General features: G+C 45.2%; 1 protein-coding gene across 3 annotated transcripts in view; it reads left to right on the forward strand.

Moving 5' to 3' along the window:
- Nucleotides 1–550: 550 nt before the first annotated feature.
- TOP2B (DNA topoisomerase II beta) overlaps nucleotides 551–26,282 on the forward strand; it is a 607,938-nt gene continuing 582,206 nt past the window's right edge. The window contains exon 1 of one of the 3 annotated variants that reach the window (XM_078663968.1): nucleotides 551–973. In XM_078663968.1, the coding sequence (XP_078520094.1) occupies nucleotides 935–973 (39 nt within the window). In that variant the 5' untranslated portion in view covers nucleotides 551–934. The remainder of the gene's footprint in view (nucleotides 974–26,282) is intronic. The other 2 variants (XM_078663967.1, XM_078663969.1) reach the window with 2 other exon arrangements.

Raw genomic sequence — 26,282 nt, forward strand, 5'->3', positions numbered from 1 at the left:
AATAATTCCATGTTCCTCTTGCAATATTATGACCACAATCAACGTTGTTTAAATCAACGCGAACTTAATTTTCTTTCAACATATTTGCTTCGGAAAATGAGCCATCAAATGTGAAATCATTAAGATGGCTGCCCTAATAGACGACAGTAAACAGAGAAAGGAGACAAGAAATCGCTCTTGAATTGCGTCAACTGCTAGCATGGGGAAATGGGACGGCCATTTTAGAATAATCATACTGTGTGTGCAGGGTCATGTGGAGATCAAGAAAACAAGATACGTCTTTATTAGTATTCCAGAGTAATTAAAAATAGGTTGCTGTCTAGTAGATCCTATGAGAAGCGTGTCAGCACAAACTTTTAATAAGTATTACTTAAGGAAGTTTACCACACAAAATAAATAGTTGTAAATATAAATACGATTTTAAAGATTCTCATATTTCGCTTTTTTGGGTGAAAGTGTCAATAAAATGTAAGACTTTGTTGTTATATATTGGAGAGGGTAGAGTAATATCACCCTAGCAACATGGCGGCTGAGATAGCAGAAGTCCGCCATCTTGCGGATCGCCCGTTAGCCTGGCCGTGGAGAGACTGCCTGATGTCGGACGGAAGAGCAGCTGTTTATTGTTCTTCGGGCACCCGTGTGCGTTTTTGTGGCAGTTGCGGCGGTTGTTGGGGCACAGGTCAACGCCACTAGTGCTTCTGCTCCGTGCCCCTCCTTTCAGTTTGGCTGGGCCCGGCCCGAGGCGCCGCTGCGAGCTTGGCCCGAGTTTGAGGGGAGTTCGGAGGCCCCACGCCATTCGTGGGGGCTGCGAGGGCTCCAGGCGCCCCGCTGATGAGTGCTGACCAGTGCCTGCGGCTTGTGGCACCCATTCTCTCTTGGAGGGACTTCTAGAGACGGTCGAGCCCGGCCTGCAGCTCAGTCCAAGGCCCAAAATATGGAGACCGGAGCGGGCAACATCGGCCTCACATGGGTGGTACGTGCCTTTCTGTGGTGGGGGCCGGAGTGGGGGGCCTGAGGGCCTCGAGGGGTGGTTGTGGTCAAGCTGGGAGCAGGGGAGAGTTTTTGGTTCTGGGAGAGTTGTGTACACTAGGGTGTAATATTGTGGGACTAGCGACAAAGTTTCACAAGTTTTGAAGAGTTGGGTGTAACAGTCGAATGGAGTTGTATACATGCAACATTTTAAAAATGAAAAGTGGTAGATATAGGTAAAAAATCCGAAGCATGTACTTTCCTCGTTGACCTGTATTGAAGCAGGTGCAATTTTAGCTGGGAGACAGCAACATTAAAGCCATGTGTGACTTCAAACAAATTGAGTCTCCCGCCTGATTCGTATCTTTTGGCGTGTAAAGAGTTAAGTAACAGTACTCCAGAATTGTAAGGGTTTGATTCGGGTATTAGAAGTGAGGCTTTTTGAGTGTTATGTTCTGTTTGTTTATGGGGTGCTTACTTTAGATTTGGAGAATTTTAGGTTGTCGGTTTTCACTGGGAAGTAGTTACATTTCTTAACGGCAGTGTAGGTTGCGGACTTGTGGTTAAGAGTTTGGTGGCCGCGCTGTGGAGCGTTAACAATAATACTGTATCTTTCACTAAACTTGGAGTATTTCGTCCGCAATGTAATTGAAGTTTGCCACATTCAGTCCAGCCTCGTTTTGCACGTGAGACCGTGCTAAGCTCCTAAAGCCAATGTTTTTTTTCCCCTCCTTTTTTTTGCATTCTGGGACTGGTAGTATTTTGTGCCTCATGATATAACCTGGGCTACAAGTCTTAGAATGCAAAGTAAAAATTACTGGACCAGAGCCACAAGCGTCCTGGAAACCTTGGCATGTGTGTACAATAAAGTTCCAAATTCGTTTAGTGTACAGACGGAAACAAGCATTGGCAAAACCAATAGGTCTTGCCTATGCAAGATCAATTGGCTTCTCCATTGTGTTTTAGCCATGTACACCAACGCAGCGCTGATCAGCATGGCTAAAAGTGGTGTACAGGAGAATGGTGTGGAATGGCAGTGTGTCATGTATTGTGGTTGAGTGGCGTTGAATTCAGCTGCATAGAGGGGCATAGAGCACAGTGATCCAGAGTAGGGTGCAGTGGCATACATTGGAGTGGTGCAGAGTGACATAGAGTAGATTGTTTCAGAGTAGAGTTAAGTGACGTATAGTAGAGATGTGCAGATTATAGTGCAGTTGCATAGAGTAATGGCGTAGAGTAAAGGGGTGTAGAGTGCAGTGGTGCAGACTAGATTAAAGTGGAATACAGGGCAGTGGTGTGGAGTGGTGCAGAGTAGATTAAAGTATGCATGTTGTTGTAGCACACTGCCATTACAGACAGTACGTTTTCAATTGATATGACCATTACTTTTGCACAGACATACAGTTTTACTTATAAAATGATACTATTATATTATTGTAAATACGAAAATGTGTGGAAGTTGCATCACCTCAGTGTAATGATTTGTTTTGATCATATTAAAGTATGTTTCCAACAAACTTCAGAAATAACAAGCATTGGCATAGCCAATATGTCTTGCCGTTGGGACCGTATAAGTGTTTAGCCATGCAGCACATTATCCATTACATTAGCTACTGCCCCTTCCACCTCTGACAGCTTGTTTTCCCCTCCCCCACCTGGGGTTCTAGGCAGTAAACTGCAAACTAGGGTGGCCAGTCTAAACAGGGTCTCTCGGGGGTGGAGGTGACCCACCAACTAACTGGCTGTTTCTGGACACCTCAAAACTAATCGCAACCTTTCCTGAAAATATTGAAATGGAGGGAGGGAAGAGGGCTCCACCATTGTATGGAACTCCATAAAGTTTAACTGCTAGCTGCACAGAAGCACATATAATACTTGCCTAAACAAACAAATCACTGATTGTAAGTGATGCCACATGCTAAACAGTCCAATGCAGTTCAACCTGAAGCCAGTCCCCTTTTGACCAGAATAACACGTTTTCCCCAACCGTGTCGTAATGTTGGTAAGGAACATGCAACACCTCTGACTGAGCCTTTCCCCTCCAACCCATAAACTATATTCCTGGAATTGCAAAGTGTTAGCCAAACCCCTGCCTCAAGGAGCTACTCTGATTGCTTCAAATCAAAAGAATCTATTCACAAAGTCAATGACTCAAACAAGAAATGTAAATTAAAGACCCGTTCTCTCCTCAAGTGCCATCTCTTTTACCAAGCTTCCTATGCGGGATTGGTATTGCAGTTTGGCCTCTCTAATGCTGCTCGCATACACTGCTGCAGACCACGTGCCCCCTAGGGTTGGTCGGGATAGCTGAAACATAAGCGTGGAGAGGGGTAAGAGCCGTAGTTTGTGCAAGCTGTGGGCGGGGACCCCGGGAGCAGACACATGCCTGGTATTCAGGAACCAGATGCCGTCCCCAAGCATCAGAAGTTGCGCCGGTGCCGAGGTCCAGGCAGGCTGCACGTGCTGTCGGGCTCTGATGTCCGGCTGCAGGAACCACCAGGAGCCGCCGCATTAGGCTAGCAAACGATTGAAAACTTAGAAAGATTGCAGTAGCATAGTCCTCTGAAGGAATACAAAATAAAGCCAGTTGGATCAGTCGAGGGAGCGAGGCTAATACGTCTTAAAGGCCCAGCCACGCAGCAGTATAGCAACAATAAAGAACGCAATGGAAACAAGGGAGGAAACAAAGACAGTAAAGGCTTGCCCTTAGCTACTTAAAAAACGATTGCGTGAGTGCACATAAGGGCGTTGTAGACGTAAACAAGCCCTGCCAATTAATCGACCACAAACCTTTCATTAAGCCAGTGCACAAAGCAAAACATGAACAATTCTCACTACAATATAAAAACACAAGTAGATGAAGGCAAACAAAAAAAGAGTGCTCACAGAGTATCGTGAATAACAGAATTAGAGCACAGGTAACGGAAGGAGTCTTCACTGCAGGGTATTCAAGTTCATCGGAGGGACTGACTATTAAGCATATTCACCAAACAAAAGCAGGCATTTACGAAGGGCAGTAACGGAGGTGCGTGAAACCCACATTGTTGATACAGCATGTCTTGAAGAACCAGCATATGCGCTGCCTAAGTGAGACCTAAAAATGTGCTGAATTCGTATTCCTAATTCAGACTTGATCTGAAATACATACACAGTTCATTTAAATGTTGTTGTGTGCTAGAAAAAATCTTTCCTACCCCCAATATCCAGCAAGACTGTTGCATTAATCCTCTCACTTTGAAGTCAGAGAAAGAAAAGTAAACAAGCGCCCCCGGAAGACAGCACCTGACATTTGACTTCGGTCTTTAAATGCACAGCAAATGTGATGATATAGGAACAAGATTTAAAGGCCTGTTTTAAAGAAAGCGAGTTCTTAGAAGAATACAGTAAACATGGTTTTAGCAACTGCAGGGATGAACTGAACCTGGAAAGCCTAAAGCAAATAAAGCCAGCAAGTAGGAGTTATATAAACTACAAAACCAATGGTAATCAATGCGCGGAATGCATTACTAGGTCAACTTTCTGAAAGTCCCCAAGATGTTTTTAGCAAACCAGACAGCTGTGCTGTCTGCGACCTAATAAAGCACAGGTTAGGTCAGCTTAGATGCGAGGAGAATAGTGTCTTCAGAATTTTCTGGATTGGTTTGAGCTCAGTGGGCTGCTGGCAGAGGTTATTATGGGACTGGTGAGATTTTCACAGCAAAGAACTGTGGGAAATGGGAGAGGGTGAGAATTGGGGGTTGGGGGCATACTGGGGATGGAGGCTGCAACGCCGTGGGAATGTAATGGTGATTAAGCCATAGTGTGATTAGAGAGAGCTGAATAGGTCAAGGCCACCCCCTTGTAAAGAGGGCTTGATATGCGCGTGAATGTCTCCCCCATGTAAAGGCGATTTGCAGATTTCCTCCACATGAAACAAGAATTCGCAGTGCGACAAATTAAACTATCAGGTGTAGCTTGACTGCATAGCAGTCTGCATAACCTATTTTTACTCATTCTTTAAAACATACTGAGAATGGGCTTTGGCTGTACCCAATGCTATTTGATCTTTCACCCCACCTTCCGTCATCTGTTGAGGGTCTATTTTACATCTTTTCGTACGCCTGGTTGTGACTTTATTTCTTATATGCACACTACACTTGTCCTGGTTCAGGAAATGTACACAGCCAAAGGTCTTGAAACTTTTTATATATTGGTCTCAAGAAGTGGTGTTTAGTTGAGTTTATCCTCCTCCAATTTTCCACATTAGGTCGACTTTTTCTCTTGATCATACAACTTCTCTATCACTTCTCCATCTGACATTCCATTTTATACTGAAAGCGGGGAAAACAGTGGGCTCATGGAGGGAGGATAACCTAATCCCAATAAAGAACAAGCACTGGAAAAGCTGATAGGTTGGACTTTAATGTGGGTAAAACATGCACACATAGGCATGTTTGTCGCATTAAACACAGATTTATTGACTTTGCTAGTGCTTGTTGCTGATGGCTAATGGTATTTACTCTTCTTCTATAAGGTTTCTTCATTGTGTGTATTTTCCAGTCCCCATGTACTTATCCCCTAATAATTTTACACTCTTGCGTTTTCCCAAGGGCAGTCCATCAGGGGGTGAATCTCAATGACACTGTTTTTTGGCACAGAGGTGGTGGTGATGCTGCCAATATATTTGCAAAAACAACTGGTATGGCTCGCATCAGTAAGGGTGAGCCCATAAGCAAATAAAGAACCACAAATTCCAATGCTGATAACTAGTTAATACACCTTAAACGGACACGAAAGCCACTGGTCAGTCTGTGTCCTGAATTATCAATAATCTTTATTTCATTTGAAAAGACAATTCATAACATGTTACCCTCTTTCTCAAAGGAAACACCGCAAGTTTTTTTCAGGAGACATTTTTAGCAAAAAATCAACAACAAATTTGATATTTACATAACAACATAAATCTAATTGCAACAAACCAAGATCACCTCAAATGATGATTCACTTATCCCAACCATTCAACATTCATTCAGTGTTTTCTCAACATTCATACAGTTTTTTCTCAAGCACTCTCTCTCACAATCATACACACACTCATGTGCCCCTAACGGAAAAAATATTAAGCAGTTTGAGCTGGCTAGGGGGTCTAAGACCAAACAATGTAACCAATTAATAACAAGGCTTGGCTGTGCCCATAATCAGAAACACTAATGAATTTTGGTACACAATTTAAATCGCACAACGCCAGCCTTAGCTGTCACAACTTTTTTTGAAACAGTGGTCCCATGCATAGAAAATAATCTGAAAACAATAAATATAGGCACAATGGATACTATATTGGATGTGACATGTCCAGCCGGACAGCGGTCTCAATATTTTACTTATCAAGAAAATCACAAACAAGATTCCTTCAGCAATTCTTCGTAGTGGGGCACAAGCCTGTACCCTGACACTTACAAATTGGCAAAGTGAAGAAATAACAAACAGAAAAGGGCTTTTAGGCAAAAGCTACAGACTTCTGCGGTTACAGATGTGGCAGAAATTCAAATCGCACCATTACAGAGATATAACAGGTGGTATATATTCCAATGTATATGGTGCTACATAAAGGTCGACGGCGTTTCGATCCCACTACTGAGTTATGGGGATCATCATTAGGACATTAGTAATGCCTAAACATTAATAGCCTCAATTGCCTAGCAAGGAAAGGAGAGGGAAAGGCATAAGGACGGAGGTTAAAAGGACAAAGATAAAAGTGACTGTGTGTCTGTACTTCGTGCAGACCAGTGGTGTTGCAGGCAATTCACTCAGGGTGAGAGCGGCATGAGGGGTCCGTGATCGGGAGGTGAAGCGATAGTTTACTGTATAGACTAGGTGGGTGGAGCGGCGCAATGGAAATAAACCACTAACTGGGCATGGTGAAGTGAATGAGGCATCCTTGGTGTGCCGTGAGATGGGATGAGTGGCTTGTTAGGACGACGCAGGAATGAGAAACTATGGCTCCATGTTTAAACTTGTTGACAAGTTAAATTTCAGGAGGGAGTCAGGTGAAGTACGGCTGAGCGTGCGACCGCATCCTCATGAAGGTTCATCAGCTAGGGATAGTGGGTATCGCAAGAGTACAGCCCATCATTTATATAGGCTAGGAGAATCATTATTAAATGACTATTTCTCAGCGCAACTGTGAGCTAAGGAAGGAGTCGGGTAACACGGCTGGGGGTTACGACAGGCATGATCACTGTTTCCACTAAGCCACACAGCCAAGATCCGGAGCAAAAATTAAAACTCTCAAGCATTAAAGGGGCTTCCCATGTTTCGTAGGAGATTTCATGATGATACCAAATGGTTGAGATGGTATGTTACTCACTGTCCATGATCAATCCCATCCAAGTTATCTTCAAATTACAATCAAGCTTTATCTTTCCACAACAGTGAATGGAACACAGAACTTATTTGGCCTCCATTTTTGTTATTGAGTAATCTAGAGCATACTGTGGAAATTTCTTTTTGAACACCAGCTTGTTTTGCAGCATGTCATTTCCAACCAGGAAAGTGAATCAAGGAATTAGACAAAAAACTTCTGTGCGGAAGAGAAAACACTCTCTCTCGGTGGTGTATCACTGGTGAAGAAATATCAACCACCCTCCTCCTTATCTGTTGCCTATTCTTTTCTGAATGACAAGAACATTTACTGTACCGTTGCTACTTTCTTGAGAACAGCTATTTAACAGCCAGTGACATTTGTTTTCTTAGCTATCAGCACTACTATTTGTTATTTCAGTGTATAAAACAGTTTAATACATTGAACTTTACAATGAGAGCATGTTAATACAGATGCTTTGTCTGTTACAATGTTGGAGTGAATCATTGCCAATGGTAGAGCAAATATGGAAATGCTTTGATTTTGAGTGCTGTTTGGATCAATTAGGATCATATCCCGTGCCGACAACTCATCCTTTCCCTCTCCGAAGATGCCACCAATACTTAGACGAACTTCCACAACTGCATGAGACGTCGCCAACTGGATGAAGGACACCTGCTTGAAGCTCAGCTCAGACAAGACAGAGGTGCTGATTTTCAAAAACAAATGCTCCCCATGGGACGCATCCTGGTGGCCCTCAGAACTCAGACCTACTCCAACCCCTACTGACCACACGAGGAACCTAGACATAATTCTGGACAACAACCTAAACATGACTCTGGTTAACTCCATCTCCTGCTTCTTGACCCTCAGTATGCTTTTGTAATATAATCAAATGGCTACCCTTAGCTCAAGACGCACCATCACCCAGACCATCATCTCCAGCTGACTGGACTATGGCTACAGACCATACAGAATGCAGCAGCCAGACTCATCCTGGATCTCCCTTGGTCAAACTCACATCGCCCACCTCAGGGACTCCACTGGCTCCCTAGACAGAAAAGTTTCCAGTTCAAGCTCCTGACCCATGCATACAAGGCATTACACCACTACTGACCCGTCTACTTGAACAACTTCCTGAAACTCATCTGCCCACCAGACACCTGTGCCCCTTTCTCTAACCCTCACCCCCCTGCATTCGACTTAGCAAATGCAGAGGTTGCTCTTTCTCCTACCTATTAGCGAAAATGTGGAACAAACTATTGTCTATGGATCTCCCCATCTCATTCAGAGTTCTGAAAGTTCCTGAAGACCGGTCTAATCAACTCTATCCTGCCGGTGCCTTGATGACCTCACAGATGACGAGCGCTCTGCAAATTTACTAATTGATTGATTCCTGGTGATACATTTCAACATGTTTGACGTTTGGTCTTTGAGGCTTTTCCTAGAGCACGGTTTTCTATTTTTTTCTCTCTTACTGCATTAAAGCTTAATTCTGAAGGTGCCTTCCGCACCATCAGGCTTCCAGATTACTGAATCCTAAGCCAATTACGCTATTGAAGCAGCAAACGCTTCTGCTCCCATTTTGTTTTGGGGGTGAGCTTTTATTTCATTGCGAATCGAAAGGAAGATCCTGTGATGAGCAAAGTAAAGTTTTTTATTTTCAATAAGGGCCCCAGTTTCAAGTTTTTACTAATGTATACTCTTGAGTACAGATAGAAAAGCACATGTCCATATATTTTTAGGTTGAGCCTGGCAGCGCATGCAAGGCAAGTGTATTCAGGAAGGGGCTTGATGCTCCGCCCACTCTCCGTCCATATTTTTAATTTTCCACAGTAAACTGTGGCTGTTCATTGGTCAATAGGCTCAGTGGTCCCTCCTTAGTACCGCCATGTTTCATTTTGTAACCTCCCATGGCGACACCCCCTGTTACGAATATTGTTATTGGGGAGGCTTTAATTACAACCATAGAGCATTCTTTTCACAAATCGCAATAGGTCGCGCATTTGCGAGATTTCGAGCTATTGACATTGTAATGACTGCCTTTTATTTGCCTGTTTTAAAAACCACACATAAATAAAAGGCATTGACATTTACAATGAAATAGCTCACACTCTCATTAATACGAGACCTATTTCATTGCAAATGGTTGTTTTAAAAAAATAAGCTAAATGCAGAAATATAATTGTCTTTGTCTCCCAACACACACACCGAGCCCAACACACACACACTGAGCCCAACACACACACACACACCGAGCCCAACACACACACACCGAGCCCAACACACACACACACACACCGAGCTCAACGCACACACACCGAGCCCAACGCACACACACCGAGCCCAACGCACACACACCGAGCCCAACGCACACACACCGAGCCCAACGCACACACACCGAGCCCAACGCGCACACACACCGAGCCCAACGCGCACACACACCGAGCCCAACGCGCACACACACCGAGCCCAACGCGCACACACACCGAGCCCAACGCGCACACACACCGAGCCCAACGCGCACACACACCGAGCCCAACGCACACACACCGAGCCCAACGCACACACACCGAGCCCAACGCACACACACCGAGCCCAACGCACACACACCGAGCCCAACGCACACACACCGAGCCCAACGCACACACACCGAGCCCAACGCACACACACCGAGCCCAACGCACACACACCGAGCCCAACGCACACACACCGAGCCCAACGCACACACACCGAGCCCAACGCACACACACCGAGCCCAACGCACACACACCGAGCCCAACGCACACACACCGAGCCCAACGCACACACACCGAGCCCAACGCACACACACCGAGCCCAACGCACACACACCGAGCCCAACGCACACACACCGAGCCCAACGCACACACACCGAGCCCAACACACACACACACACACACACAGAGCCCAACACACACACACACACAGCCCAACACACACACACAGAGCCCAACACACACACACACAGAGCCCAACACACACACACACAGAGCCCAACACACACAGCCCAACACACACACACACACAGCCCAACACACACACACACACAGCCCAACACACACACACAGCCCAACACACACCCACACACACACAGAGCCCAACACACACAGAGCTCAACACACACACACCCACACAGCCACACACCCACACAGACACCCACACACTATTTTAACCTGTTTTTTGTTATAAAAAGTTTTCTAAAATCGCTTTAAAAAATATAATCGAACATCTTTTTTATGTAATGGTATTTGCTCACCTGAGTTGGGGGTCTGAATCAAATAAAATTATTATTGATTGATTGATGCCCCTATGTACATCGAGGGATCAAGGAGAAAATGGAGGGGTGGCGTGTGGGGGGGGTTGAAACACCAATGTGCCTTGCTATGTGCTGCTATGCCAAGCCTAGTGTCTGCACAACGCACCCCTGTTGTCTGGTCCACCTTGTCACAGGGTCGGGTAGGTACATGGAAATGAGCCTGCCAATGTAAATGGGGTTTAGCCCATGTGTGAGTGATGTATGATTGCTCCTACCTCAAGTTCTGCACTCCAGGGAGCAGGCAGCATGGAAAATCCAGGACGCGATCTCTCATCTACCAGCACTCACAGATCAAGGTGACGAGAGATGTTGTTGAATCATGTATGCTTCACATGTCCCCCACGACATTAAATGGCTCCTGATGCAGTGCCAGGCTTGTCAATCAGTGACCTCCACAGGAAGGGATGAGATGAAACTTACCCGTGTTATTAGCAACACGTTGGTTCTGCAGTAGCTCCATCAAACACGGCAGCACTAAAGTACTAACATCATGGTCCCCACGCAGGCCCAACAGCTTCCTGAATTCTTCATTGGGTCTTCCAGGTCCTTCACGTGCAACCAAGTTATAGGGAGGCCGGGTGGGCAGGCATGTTGTCCCGGGGTTCTCCGGAACCACACTCAACCGAAAAATCTAGGAAGGTGACGCAGCAAGCCATCACTGGGCACGCGATGCCATGCAGGGCGAAGACCGGGAGCTGCCCTGCCTGTTTATCTGCCATGATCCGCTGCCTCCCAGACAACCCACCATGGCTCATGATAGCCATTTGTTTTTTGCATTATACAAATTGATCAGGACCAGGGTTACTATAGCCTAAAATGCATACCTGAAGACCAGGGAGAAGCCCATGTGCAAAATCCCAGCCTCAACAGGAGAGCCACAATTTCTCCTTTCCACACATCTCACCTACGAGGTAGCTTTTTGGGGGTTCTAACGGCAGAATTGCGTTTTGCAAAAGACATGAAGTTATGGGGCAGCTTACCGTCACAGAGCCCCATAAAAACTTGGCTTCGCACTGACGCCACTTCATAAATTAACCAGTGCTGCACTGACAACCAGGATTCCCATGTGAGATCTTGCACACTTCTACCATCCTCAGATTTAACAACGCAGCAACACAAAGAACTGATTTTCCAGAAAACAGTCATGCAATATCCTCGCAGCGTGCCTGTCCACGTTTGTTGCACTAGAATGATGGTCAAAACAGCTCAAGTACACAATCTTTTGGCACAAAATATGCCATGCCACACACAAGCCTACCAACTTCTCATAGGCTGTGGCCAGTTCGAATATAACGCAAAAGTGCCACATTGACAGCTGCCCACTATATAAATACTAAATAACAGATGTTTCATTTCTTCTCTTGTTTTTCAGAATGAACCCCCAATTCATCTGAAAATCCAGCTCCCATAACTAGGCAACATTAAGTGATGCCCTAATAACAAGTTGGAGATTAAAATGCAATTATTAAACTTCAGCATTAACCCCTAGTTTCAACGCCCTATGTTGTCACAGTTCGTACCCTTCCGATACTATATCTGCAAGCTTTGGGTCTACACAACAGCCTTGAGTAACCCATACTAAACCCTAACCCCAAATCACGCAATGCCCCATAGTTTCTAGCCGTCATTTGACAATTCGTTTCAGAATATCAACAGTTTTTTTCTCACCTCTCCAAGCATCACCTGCTAAGATGAACATGAGCTGTTCCAAGCAACACAATGATGCTAACGGAAGCATCTAGGAGTGCCACCACGTTTGTCCCATGTGGTTAATTTGTGCTAGTGGGTCCAGGTGGTGCGTTCCTGTGCTCACTTTTCGGAACAGACCTTTTCATCGCAAGGCTCTGACCCAGGGTACGAGACAAATTACGCAGGTGGAAGATATAGATAAGAAAAAAACAGCGACAAATGGAGGAAGCATGAAAGAAGAAAAAATCCAGCAAGTGATAGACAAGACGTGTAAACGTAGACTTCGTCCTTGTCATTCCGAGGGCTTTTAAGACATACTTGGGGCCGAATATAAAATTACGAGTTTCACCTGTTGTTCGTAGGCTATAAAAAGTCTTGGGGACTTGTGTGGCACAATGTCAGGCAAAGATTACCTCTCCCAGGTCCCACGTATAATCGCATTGGATCGTTGTCATTTACTGAACATGTCAACGCACGGTAGTGGCATTGTTTTTAAACCAAGCTAAACTCGATACAGGTTTCCATAAATATTTTTGTTGTAACCAGATCTGTAATTGCAGTTCAAGCATCTAAAGCAGCGGAAACCACATCACACACCTCAGTCGCTTCCTCCCAACACTCTCCACTGCTACTCAATGATGTGCCTCTAGCAACGAGGACCACGCCCGGGGTAAACGGGTGTCGCTTTGCTATTCTATTGCACCCACGTGGATTGAGTTATCCTGTGTACCTTTTACCACTTGCTCAAAAACTGACAGTATATATATGCCAAAAGGTCTACTAGAAGACCAAAACTTTTTAAACGCCGCAAAATTGTGTTAGCTCGCTGCGTGTGAAAACACGACGAAAGTCGGCGGTTAACTTTACAGCTGATCTTATAAATCCAAATAATTGTGTAGTCGTAAAGCCAGTAAACAAAACTCCAGGATGGTTACAACACGGCGAAGAGGGTAATCCAGCTGTAGATCGTGGTGCAAACAGATACTTCAGCTTATGGCCCACTACTTTCAATTGGGGCGAGGCGATATTGGGGGGCCACTTTGGTCTCGTTTCCATAAAAAGAAGGCATGTCACTTCGCGCTGCACGTTTTTTCCGATTCAGTAATTATGCTAGCATTTTTCCTGCTTTAGGGCTAGGAAGACGACACAGTAAGAACACGAACAACCACCATCGGCTGTTGCAAAGAATACAAGTCCAAGCGTTGCATATTCGCAGCTCGAAAATTCAAAGGGCGGCATCCGAGGTCACAGTATAGCCCATCACCGAGTGCAGAAGCGGAAAAACATCCTCTGCCGCTAGAGGGCGATCCGGACCCGACACAGTTATCATGGGAATCGGGTCCAGTGATTTGAATGCCGTTTTCTCATTACAAAACTGGGTGACTCGCCCAAGATCACACACGCCCTGCGCCACTGTTACCTTGGGAACTCTTATAAATAGACTAGGCCATGCATCTAACACTACTGGTTAACGGGTCGCACCACGGATGTGTCTGAATGCGGGACTCTAACGTAATGCAGGAAGGCCACCCTTTTCAACAGGGACACATCATGCAAATCATCAATACCCCGTTAATCCAAAAGACGCCTAAATTATTTTATTTAAAAACAAAAAAAACACACATAAAGAAAGCAGACAGGTGGTTTACAATTTTATCATCAAATCGAGGTGTACAGTATGAAGGAAGCAGATGGGAAACCACCATTTGAAGCAAACACGAAGCAAGCCCATTTAGAAATATGTAATTGAACACAATTTTAGTCCAGTCGCCCACATTTCTTATATATATATATATATATATATATATATATATATATATATATATATAATTAAAATAAGTAAGACCACTACAAAATGTTATTTCCAAGACTGACATCCGCAGGCCATCAATTCGAATGGAATGTTGACAAATACGACAATTTTCGACACTCTGCAGCAAATGCAGTTGTTTCTTCGTGACTTAAGAACACACATCCAGTGCGGTTTATTCATAAGCGTTACATTCGTATGTCACGCGCAGACTAAAACCTGAAGGATCGTAGAAGCCAACAACTATTTGATGCGTCGGGGAAGGTCGGATTGTTCTCAATTTGCAAAATGCTTGTGATCTGATCTTTCGAAAAGGAACCCATCCTGAGCACAGACACACAAAGTCCGACCTCAAACGACTTAAGGCGGATTTGCACAAGCACGGCTCCACAGGTTAAATAAAGGTAACAGGGTCGCACGCGCAAAGGCACCCTGCATCAGAGAGATGCATGTTGGTTGCGAAACAGTTGTTTGAACCCCTCCTAAGCGTGGGGTTCAAAGAACTATTTAAAAATCCATCGCGAAAGCACCAAAACACCACCATCTTTCTCCGAGGAGAGGCAGAAATGCCTCGGAGAAAGCAGTCATTTTCGGATTCGGGGGCGTGGCTTTCTTTCTCTCCTCTTCCCATTGGCTGGAAGGTAAAATTCCAGCCAATGGGAAGAGAAGAGAAAGAAAACAAGAAAGAAGCGAAAAAAGACGCCCCTGAATCTGAAAAAGACGGGGCTTGAACGGACTGAGGCCCCTCTCCTCCAATGGCTGGCCTCCGTTTAGGAAGCCAGCCAATGGAGAAGAGGGGTGGGTTCAAGCCCCAATACTTGTAAACATAAAATCTCGGCTGCGCGACACTGCTGCGCAGTGTACGCTAGGCCGAGACCTAAAAAGGAAGTAGAGGAAAAACTCCTCCTTTTTCTGTGTTTTAATGGCTAAAACTGCCAAGTTGCCAGTCATATGCAAGTTCTCATTCTAACTGGGTGAAAATATTACTTTCAGATATTTTTATTTATAAAACGTTTGTGGATTCTGTGCATTTTAATTTATTCATTATAAACTTAATTAAGAAAATATTCTAAGAAAAAATGCAAATAATTACCATTTGCATATCCCAGTGCTTGGCTGCTAGGACAAGTGAATTATTCCCTGATCTAGACTCTTGTCTTCTGTGAGACCACTAGTTTCAGGGCATCGGAGGCTTTATATTTTGCTGATTGCTTCTGGTGTGGGAAAAGAGGGCTAAAGCCATAAATAAAACCTATTGCGTGAAGGATGCCTTTAAACGTAAGCCAAGGTCTTGGAAGTCGGGAGTACCTCCAAGTTGACAGTGTCATCACAGGCGCTAATCAGTTGATTGCAGAAACCACATGGTACAATGAGGCAGGCTCAGATAAATGCAGCTCGCACACCGCCTGCAGGGTGACTGAGGAGACAAAGCTCTAGGGCTGCTCCGCTGCTAGGTGGATTTATTTAATTTGATCTGATATGGCCACCATAGGGGGGTGGGCTGTCCCTTGTTTTATAGCCCCCATGGCGTCATGTGGGGGTAAGGGAAAATAAGAGGTTGTTAGAGGGCAGCATAGAGGACTAGGCCTTTCTGTGGTTGGTGGGCCCCCTTTCTCAAGCCTCCTTGAGACTGCAGTGACCCTCATCTCCTGGGTCCGATACCTTATTAAAGGGTAGGGAGCACCATTCCCCGGAGCTGTCCTTTTTTTTTTTTTTATAAAGTGGATGAGATCCCCCTTCAAGCCTGAAGAGGCCCTAGAGATCCTTTCCCTGGTGCTGGCTTAGGTGCCATGACCTGGATATCCCAACCCCAGGGACACCTTTTTTTTTTCTGCCTGGAGGTGAGGGAAAAGGTAATGTTCTTCCACTAGGTGGGAACACAAAGCTGCTCCTGTCTGGTGGGAGAACAAAATGTTTTCCCTGCTGTTAGTCTCAGGCAGGGATATACTCACTTGCTCCTGCCCTGAGCAATACCGGCTCCCGCTGCACCTGTGATGGGTACAAGCAGGGGAGTTGGCAGTGCTGCTTGGGCCCTGTACCTCCCCTGACCGCTCCCAACGAGGATGTCCCTAGAAGTTGCACCACCCAAAAATGTACATGTTGCAGTGGGCTGCAGGGACTTCTGCCCCCCCCCCCCCCCGCTACATTAGGGGGGAAAAAGTCTCTTGGGTCATTGAAATCATGACCCCTGGAGAACTAACCATATTTTTTTTAAACCCCTTGTATGCGTCGGACGTGCCATGGCCCTCTGACTTCACGGTGGGCGTGTGCTGACAACGGCTGGGGGACGTCTGAATCCCGCCCACTCAACAAAACCCCCACACAGCGTGAAAATGTGCGCTGTGCGGGAGGGGTTAAAGCTCTTCCCAAGCTGGAGCTTTTGTTTGCTCTACAGCTTGGATGGAGGGCAGCGCCCTCTATGGACTGGTTCTATGTCTGCATTTTATGTGGCCTGAAGATGTATAAAAAAAGATAAAAGTTCTGTTGTGTGGGGGTTTTTATGATTGCATTTTTTTAGCCTGAAAAAATGTTTAACAAAAGACTTGGAGACCAGTTTTTTTAAATAAACTCGTACATATTATTGTTCTTTTATTTTCACCCCACAAATTAATAATAAAAACTACATAAGAGGGAAGTCAGACATATATTTTAAGAAAAGGCTTCATTAAATATGCTTTTAGGCAATAAATATTAATACATTTTGCATTGTGTTTATTATTAAAATATACATTTGATTTAAAATTAGTGATGATTTTTGGAGAAAGATGTTAGATCTGCTTTATATATTGGGCTTTGGTCGCATGGCCTTGTGCGTGGTGGGGGTTGGCTGTGCATGGTGGTTGGATGCAGGGACCGGCGGGGATTGACTGCGTAAGGTAATACAATATTTTGCTTTTAAAAAAAACTAGAAATTCTCAAAGAAACGGCTGAGTGGCATTATAGTTTGGTGAAGGTGTCTGTTAAAATGCTGTTTTAAGCGTACAAAGCCACTGAAATTCAGCAGTTATAGTTATCTCAAGGAACAACTTGTGCCCTCACCATGTACTGCTAGTAACCTCACATATTACATCATTTATGACACCTATGACATGATTGAAAATATCACTGCAATATTTCCAGTGACATGGATGAGAAAACTGTGCATGACGGGAGGCGCGAGTTACCTTAGGGCTCGAGTTAGTTATTTGAGCTAACTGTAAATGGTGAATTTCAGTGGTTTTGTACATTTAAAACAGTATTTTATTTAACTGACAACTTCACCTAACTATGTCACTTTAACCACATCGATGCTGATGACGAGCTCAGCTCGTCTTGAGGTACACCTCTCGTACGCTCATGACGAGCTGAGCTCGTCATGAACCGCGGTATTTTCAAATCTTCAACGCACAGCGGGAAAATGCGCCGCACCGATGCGGTTAATATGTATATAGTTGTGCCACCTATGTGTCTGAAGACTTGCAAAGATTCAGCCAACCCCACCCCCGAAAAAAGGAATTGTACATATTTATCGCCTACCTTCCTAGTTACAATACAATAAGCTTCTCCATACAGTATATCCGCTCATCTAACCCACCACTGAGGTGACGTGCTCCTACATCTTCCCCTAGTAGTAGAGCCTTCTCCCATCCCTTAATCAAACACGTTTAGTGCTAGCCGTCTAGGAGTAAACTGAGTGCTCGGGACACCCTTGCACATAACGGCACACAACTGCCCCCAAGCACTGTCCGACCATGTCATTCATTTTAAGACATTTCTAAAGTAGCGGGCCTCAGCACCATCAGGATTCAAGCAAGCCGGGCCGAAGACTTGTTTCCTTTCCAGTAAAGAATTGGCTTGGTAGTTTGGTCTGCCCTGTTCCCATGATGCACTGGGCCAGGGTCAGACTAATTTGCATGTAGCCAGGTTCTGAACTGGGATGGTGCAGTGAGCTAAAAAACGGTGATGGATCAAGCCCTGATCTTTTGACTGGGTAGGAGTGTTCTGCTTAATTCAGATACTCTGTCCATCACCACCCCCTTTTGAATCGTTTTGGCCACCACAAGTGTGGAAGGGTATGCTCAGATGTGAGTCCCTTGCTCACTGCACCATCAGGATTCAAGCCAGCCGGGCCGAAGACGGCTGTAATGCCAGAAACCGGTCCCCGGAAGCTTGTTTCCTTTCCAGTAAAGAATTGGCTTGGTAGTTTGGTCTGCCCTGTTCCCATGATGCACTGGGCCAGGGTCAGACTAATTTGCATGTAGCCAGGTTCTGAACTGGGATGGTGCAGTGAGCTAAAAAACGGTGATGGATCAAGCCCTGATCTTTTGACTGGGTAGGAGTGTTCTGCTTAATTCAGATACTCTGTCCATCACCACCCCCTTTTGAATCGTTTTGGCCACCACAAGTGTGGAAGGGTATGCTCCGATGTGAGTCCCTTGCTCACTGCACCATCAGGATTCAAGCAAGCCGGGCCGAAGACGGCTGTAATGCCAGAAACCGGTCCCCGGAAGCTTGTTTCCTTTCCAGTAAAGAATTGGCTTGGTAGTTTGGTCTGCCCTGTTCCCATGATGCACTGGGCCAGGGTCAGACTAATTTGCATGTAGCCAGGTTCTGAACTGGGATGGTGCAGTGAGCTAAAAAACGGTGATGGATCAAGCCCTGATCTTTTGACTGGGTAGGAGTGTTCTGCTTAATTCAGATACTCTGTCCATCACCACCCCCTTTTGAATCGTTTTGGCCACCACAAGTGTGGAAGGGTATGCTCAGATGTGAGTCCCTTGCTCACTGCACCATCAGGATTCAAGCAAGCCGGGCCGAAGACGGCTGTAATGCCAGAAACCGGTCCCCGGAAGCTTGTTTCCTTTCCAGTAAAGAATTGGCTTGGTAGTTTGGTCTGCCCTGTTCCCATGATGCACTGGGCCAGGGTCAGACTAATTTGCATGTAGCCAGGTTCTGAACTGGGATGGTGCAGTGAGCTAAAAAACGGTGATGGATCAAGCCCTGATCTTTTGACTGGGTAGGAGTGTTCTGCTTAATTCAGATACTCTGTCCATCACCACCCCCTTTTGAATCGTTTTGGCCACCACAAGTGTGGAAGGGTATGCTCAGATGTGAGTCCCTTGCTCACTGCACCATCAGGATTCAAGCAAGCCGGGCCGAAGACGGCTGTAATGCCAGAAACCGGTCCCCGGAAGCTTGTTTCCTTTCCAGTAAAGAATTGGCTTGGTAGTTTGGTCTGCCCTGTTCCCATGATGCACTGGGCCAGGGTCAGACTAATTTGCATGTAGCCAGGTTCTGAACTGGGATGGTGCAGTGAGCTAAAAAACGGTGATGGATCAAGCCCTGATCTTTTGACTGGGTAGGAGTGTTCTGCTTAATTCAGATACTCTGTCCATCACCACCCCCTTTTGAATCGTTTTGGCCACCACAAGTGTGGAAGGGTATGCTCAGATGCGAGTCCCTTGCTCACTGCACCATCAGGATTCAAGCAAGCCGGGCCGAAGACGGCTGTAATGCCAGAAACCGGTCCCCGGAAGCTTGTTTCCTTTCCAGTAAAGAATTGGCTTGGTAGTTTGGTCTGCCCTGTTCCCATGATGCACTGGGCCAGGGTCAGACTAATTTGCATGTAGCCAGGTTCTGAACTGGGATGGTGCAGTGAGCTAAAAAACGGTGATGGATCAAGCCCTGATCTTTTGACTGGGTAGGAGTGTTCTGCTTAATTCAGATACTCTGTCCATCACCACCCCCTTTTGAATCGCTCAGACCAAGCAGCAGGATCTACCGCACAAAAAGTAGTGGGTAGCCCAGAATTTCTTTCAGAAAGGCTTCCACCCCTTCCCAAAAGGGCCACGCTTGAGGGTACTCCTACCAAATATGCATAGCATTGGCCCTAGCCCTGCAGTCCTGTCTCTATTTTAAATTTTCGTCTTTAATATTGAACTTTACACTTCGAGTTTAATCAAACCTTGCCTAATTCTGCATGCACCCTCTACCCCCCCTCACTCCCCGAACAGTAGACGGGGAAGGCGCTTGGGTGAGCCGGAGCAAGGGTATATATAGCTAGCTAGCTAGGGAGGGAGGCAGGCAGGCAGGCAAAGCAGAAACAACGTGCATTCATTCCCTCACCCTTCCGTAGCATTCTGGGCACACAATGTAACGTCCTCAGCAGAAGGAGAGAAAATGAAAAAGGCACGCAGATAAACTACTGCTGAAATAGCTGAGCTCAGTTTATTTACCTTTTTGACAGCTCTGTGCCCAATTGGCTCTAATCGCCCGCTGGAGGGACAACGCACATCTCAGAAAGTGTTGCCCCTAGCAACACGCTACTTGTAGGTCACTATTTTTTCACGTATTCTAATCTTAGTGGAGATTTGTGGGTGGTCACTGCCTATGTGGGTGTAATATGGCTTGCGTTGTTTTAGCTAGAAAATCCTTCATCCCTGTATCTCAAAAGTATTGTTCCGTGTTGCTTTAAAATGAACAATATTCTTGATATTTTCTGCTAAATGCGATAGCAGTTTCAGCTGTACTCTGCTGTTAACATTTGTATGTGCCTCATACACAAAACGAGGCTAACAATTAGAGAATTCTTCCTGTAGCACTGATGACACCGTACATGTAATTTGTTTCTCGGTTTCACTTCTCTGTGGCATCCATGCCCGCAACAATCTCAGCGGGGATCATAGTGTCAGACCTGTACAATTCAGATTGTTTACTTGTTAGTGTTGATTCTCCTTGCACTGAGGTTTTTCTCCTAAAACGAACCTTGTGATAAGTGGGATATGGTTTTGAGTTAAGCCTGTTTTTTGATAGTCGTCAGTTCGCAGCTTCTCATTTACATCAGTGATATCTTGGTTCCTGAACTCTGATGCTGTCTTGCCAAGTTCCTGGGTGAGTAGTTGAAGCGAAGTTTGCCTTGGGGGTGGCAGATAGTGACACCAAAGTCTGTATGCTGGCCTCTGGTCAAAATAATACCTTTCTGATCCCAGATAGATGCTAACCAGATTAAGAGCCTGATTAAGAATTTGGCGGTCCGACAGCCTGAAAACAACATCTGCCAGTCGCCCACAGTGCTGGCGCTCTTTAGACTGCTGTATTGCGAGTTGACCACAGTACTGCTGGTGTGGCTGCGGAGATCGTGCAGCGGTGGTGAGTTTTCTTCCCATATGTATGGATGCCTGTGTGAACATTCCGACTGCATATGTGTTGAATGTACTCGTATGCATGATACATGTTGAAAAATACCATCTACTCATTGCCGAAGTCAGGCCCATATGTGAACAGTCCTTGCAATGGGCATATAGTCCAAAAAGACTCGCCTGTATATCGCCCCAGAGTCTTAATCCTTGGGGTGAAAATGCTGCTGTGAAGGGGGAACCTGAAGAAAGGGATACACGTTCAACTCTGCCTGGAAAAACAAGAAAGGGGTGAGTATGCACCCCATATCCTTAGTTTCTGCCACCTTGAAACAGATGGTTGGACCGCAGCGGTCGGGTGATCGGAAAGCCAACTTAATGCGCACAGCGGTGGAGATCCTCCGTACCGCCCTATGGCAGCTGTCTTTCCCCGACTGTGAGGCTGGCGGTCTGCTGGTAGTCTTCAGAAACTCAATCTGCCCAACTCGTAATGAGCTTGCAGCGGCCAGGCTGCCACCGCCGGTATGGCGGTCCAAGGACTGATAAACTTGTAATAAGGCCCTAAGTTGGTCTGGACTCGTGTGAGTTACTCTGGTGCACAATGGCCTCAGCATCACTTATTCCTTTCTCTGCTACTGCTGCCCTTTTTCCATGTTAGACTATTTCTAGCTGAGATTGTTTCCTTGGCCCTTTTACTTTGTTCTGAGTTGGAAAATAACTGACACGTGCTGGTTAGCAAGTTTTCCCTTATTGATTGCACAGATGAAGATTAGAAGCACGATGTGCACATTGCCTCCAGATGCCCACTTTCTTTTTTCAACCAAGGTTTCTGATTTGGGCACTTAGTTCCTCGTTACAGATTATGCAACCATGGATATGAAATCCCCACACAATACTGTTCATTAATGTGTAGAACACTAACAATTGTAGTGTAGTCTCTGCCCTGACCAACTTCTCACATTGTATTGTCTTGCACTACTTGATATGTTTCTTCCCTTTTGCTGTGTAAAGTACTCGTTTGCCTTTTTCTAACTAGGTCATTCTAATCGAAATGCTATAAATAAAATCCAAATATACAATTAATGACCTATTTCTACAGTTGACAGAAATTGAGCTAAAAGCACTACTTGCAGACTCTTCCCCATAGCCCAATATTTTACTTTTCTACTTGGGTCAGCAGTTTCTTATTTTCAAATCCAATTACTGTATGTTTATACTGGATATAAAATATTTTTCCAGTATTAGTAACTTGCAAAACAATCTTGTGGTGCCATCTCTTAAGACCTCATGAGACCTCAGTAGGTGGTCCAAATTGAGCTATAACGCTAATCTCGTTTTCCCATGCGGGATGAACGTCTTGGGAGCATATGATGTAGTCTTAACCCTAGATTTTGGTAGTGTTATTCCGGCTGTAGATGGGAATCGGTGGCTGGGTTCTGGAGTGGATGATGGACTGCTAAGGGGATTGAACCAGTAGAGAGATACCCAGAATTAAGAATTTAAAAGAAGTTCTTGTAAGAATCAATACTTTGCCCCTGATGTTTTACTGTCCCCAGTCCCTATGAAAAGAGGAGAGGATCATAACATCATTCCCTGTCTGAAGCACCCTTTTTTTTTTATATGAAGCAACATTTTCTCTACCTAAATGGATCCAAGAAGGAAGCCTGTTGCGTAGGTGCATATTCAGGGGGCCCTGTTTACTTGTTGAGAGCGATGAGACCTTTATGCCCCTTGCCCATTCACCCTAAGCCTCTTCCAGCAGCAAGTGCTGTTTATACAATGTAAAGGTCTTGCATTGGTGCAGTTGTTTTTTTAAACACTGAGGTATACTGCACGTTTCCCTGCTACTTGATGACATGATCCTATTAGCCTGCTAGTTCACCCTCCCCATCGTTTGGTTGAAAGATTGAAAGTTTGAATCCTTTTGACTTCTTTTGTACCAATGTTGGATTGATTTGTTCCAAACTTTTATGGGATTTCTTGCACTCTGTCCACCAGATTGACTATTAGAGGGTTAGCTGGTACCTGGATGAGGATGTTGTCTGTTACATTTATTGGAAAAACGTAAAATCCTTGGGGCAAAATCAATTCCAGACTGGTGAAGACACACATTTGTGTTGCTCTCTTTGGGACCTTTTATAATTCTACAGAATAAACAAAAAGGGGTCAAAATAAAATCTATGGCCAAAGTGGCCAAATATGCAAGAACAGGAGTGAGGTCAGAACTGGAAAAGAAACTGACTTTGTGAAGTCTAATAGCAGCGAACCACTGGAAACTCATTGTGATTGATGCCCTGATTACAGCACCAGTTGTGCTGGGGTTTGCTATGGTGAAAGACGGGCAGTCCTTTGTATTGGGAATTTCCTCTCCAATGCTGCAAAAGGCTATCCAACGGTTTATAGAAGAATTGTGCTATCAGTGGTGGAGGCGGTAGAAAGCCCAGAGTGTCAGTGGAGGGCCAGAGAAGACCATGGGATGCCTGTGAAGTTAGACATCCCCAGCTTTACTTGATGGTAGCCCCACTACCCTGAGTTGGTTAAATACTCATAAGATAAACTGGGCCGGCTACCATTTTAAATTCTAGTATCAAAATAGGTTGTGGTAAGCCATACGTACTAAGCTATTTAGCAAAGCAGACTTGATAAGTAAGAAAAGTGCCATGTCACCTGCCCAAAATTATGCAACCACTTGCTGTTTTGCAGGCAGCTGCAGAGGTGGGCAATATAGCCTTATAGCCCGCTGCCTAGTGCTTTTCTAGTTATTAAAGGCACTTAATCAGAGTTCTAGGTGAATTGCCCCTTAACAATAGGTATAGCCCTCAGCAGCAAGCTATTGGAACATTCCACCTACTAAGGGTTGAATGTTCTAAACTAAAAAGAGCGAAACAGAAAGGCAAACATTGCAATGTTGGAGCTGTGGGCTTATACCAGCCATTGTAATCACACAGCTACTCCATTTTTTTCAATGGAGCTCTCAACATTCCAATGTTGTCATTCTACAGACATGATCCTGAGTGTAATACCAGACTCCAGAATAGCCTCAGATTCAGAGGGAACCGTGTCAAAACTGAAGGACGCAGTATGCGGTAAGGGAGAGTAAAAAGGCTTGCGACATCTTCAACTTGAGGAGACAGTAAAATATACATACAACAGCACAGTGCAGTAACTTTAAATGGCTGGTATATCAGAAGGGATAGAGATTATAAGGGAGCAGGAATTCCTTGAAGCGTTAAAACAAGCTGGTATGAGATGCAACCTTATTCAAATGCTTTCAGGTGGAACCAGTCTTCTGTGTGAAAGGTACACACTATCCCTTGGGTCCCATTAGAAACCCCCTAATCCTAAATTATCAGGGCTGTGATGTCATCGTGGTATCGACGCTGTTCAGATCTACTAGGAATTGTTCAGTTTATCATCCCGCACTTATCCATAGCAATGAAAATGCTTTGAAGAGGTCAGAAAAAATGAGTATAATTGAAATGTGTAATACGGTGCACTTCCCATCCAGGCTTGCAGTACTATGAAAGGAACATATTTTATAGTTACACAGATCAGTAACCGTTTAAGATATTAATATAGAAGGCACAAGAGAGAGAGCAAGGAAGTCAGACAAGGATTTGAGGGAAGCCCAGAAGAATGAGAGGCGGCAACAGTAAAGTGTCATCGGCCTTAGGTGCAAAGTTGATCAAACCAAGCAGCAAAAGATGGGATGTAAGGTAATCCACGTGGTGCTAGAGCGAAAAGAAAGAAGTGTGGAAACGAGTCCAGAGTGATCGTGATTTATGTGGCTTTAGACATGGCATGAAGCATAGTCGTGGCATCAATATGGGGGGGGGGGGGCGGTGAGGGATCTGGAAGATTCAAGGTATGGGGTAGTAACTAACAAGCGGTTTGAAATGGGTTAGCAGTGAGGACGGTGTAGTGTGTATATATATATTTTAAATGTTCTTTGCTTTATGACATTTATCGCTTCCATGTTCATGGATGGAGTTCCAGTCTGGGCTTCTCCTACTGTTGAGTCAGGTTTTGGGATCTGTGGCTGGCAGACTGTCCAGTCGTGGGTTGTTCTCTCGATTAAACCTTCTTGACTTGCCTCATCCTGTCTAAGTCCCATTACTACATAAAATGACGACAAGGATGGGATCACCCTAATTTTCATAGCCCAGCAACACCAAGATCTCCATCTCTGTCTGTCTGGCATCTACGCTTCAAAGACCGAGGTCGTGGTTCGCTCATGCTTCGCTTGTGAGCATCCGAAGAAGTGCGTGGCCATCAGAGACGAGTGGAGTATGCTGGAGATTACATTTCGCCAATTTTCCTTGCTGGTCGCGAGCTCGACCAAGTTCATCGGCTGGTCTTGAGTCCCCTGTACCATGTGCTCGAGCATTAGTAGATTATCGGATGCGGGTGCCAGGTGCTCGAGCAACACAATTTCTTGTGCTCTGCAATGGAGAGGCAGTGACTTCAAGTCAAAGCAACGCGTCAGCACGCTCGCAGATGCACTGCACAGCCGCCGCCGCCATCATAGCTTGGGAAAGGCGTTTCGAGTTAAGTGCATGCAGGTTGTTACTTCCCGACCGAAGGGATCGAATTCCCTACGCAATTGACTCGAGGTTGCTGGTTTAGGAGCAAAACATACAATGTATTTCTCTTTTGTGGGATCCGCTAACACAGAGTCTGTTATCAAATTTCTTGAAAAGGAATTTATTTTGGAAGGCTATACTTGGTTGTCACCTACAATGGCACTCACTTCGCATCTGAATATATGCATGATTTCCTGAGGAGTTATGATGTGAAGCGCCTAAAGGTTGCATTGTGTTTGCCTTCTTCAAATGGGTTGGTGGAGCTAAGAAGCACATTTATTAAGGAAGGCATCCAGATTGCACTTACGTCTGGTGTAGATATAGGTGATTTCCTTAAGACGGTATGGAGCTATACCATCTAACCACATTGTACAACTGGCTTACCTCCTTTTAACCTTCTCAGAAGAAAAGTTCACACAGGTTTATTACTTAGATGGCT

This window comes from Lissotriton helveticus, chromosome 10 (assembly GCF_964261635.1).
Source record: "Lissotriton helveticus chromosome 10, aLisHel1.1, whole genome shotgun sequence".
Classification (NCBI taxonomy): Eukaryota; Metazoa; Chordata; class Amphibia; order Caudata; family Salamandridae; genus Lissotriton; species Lissotriton helveticus.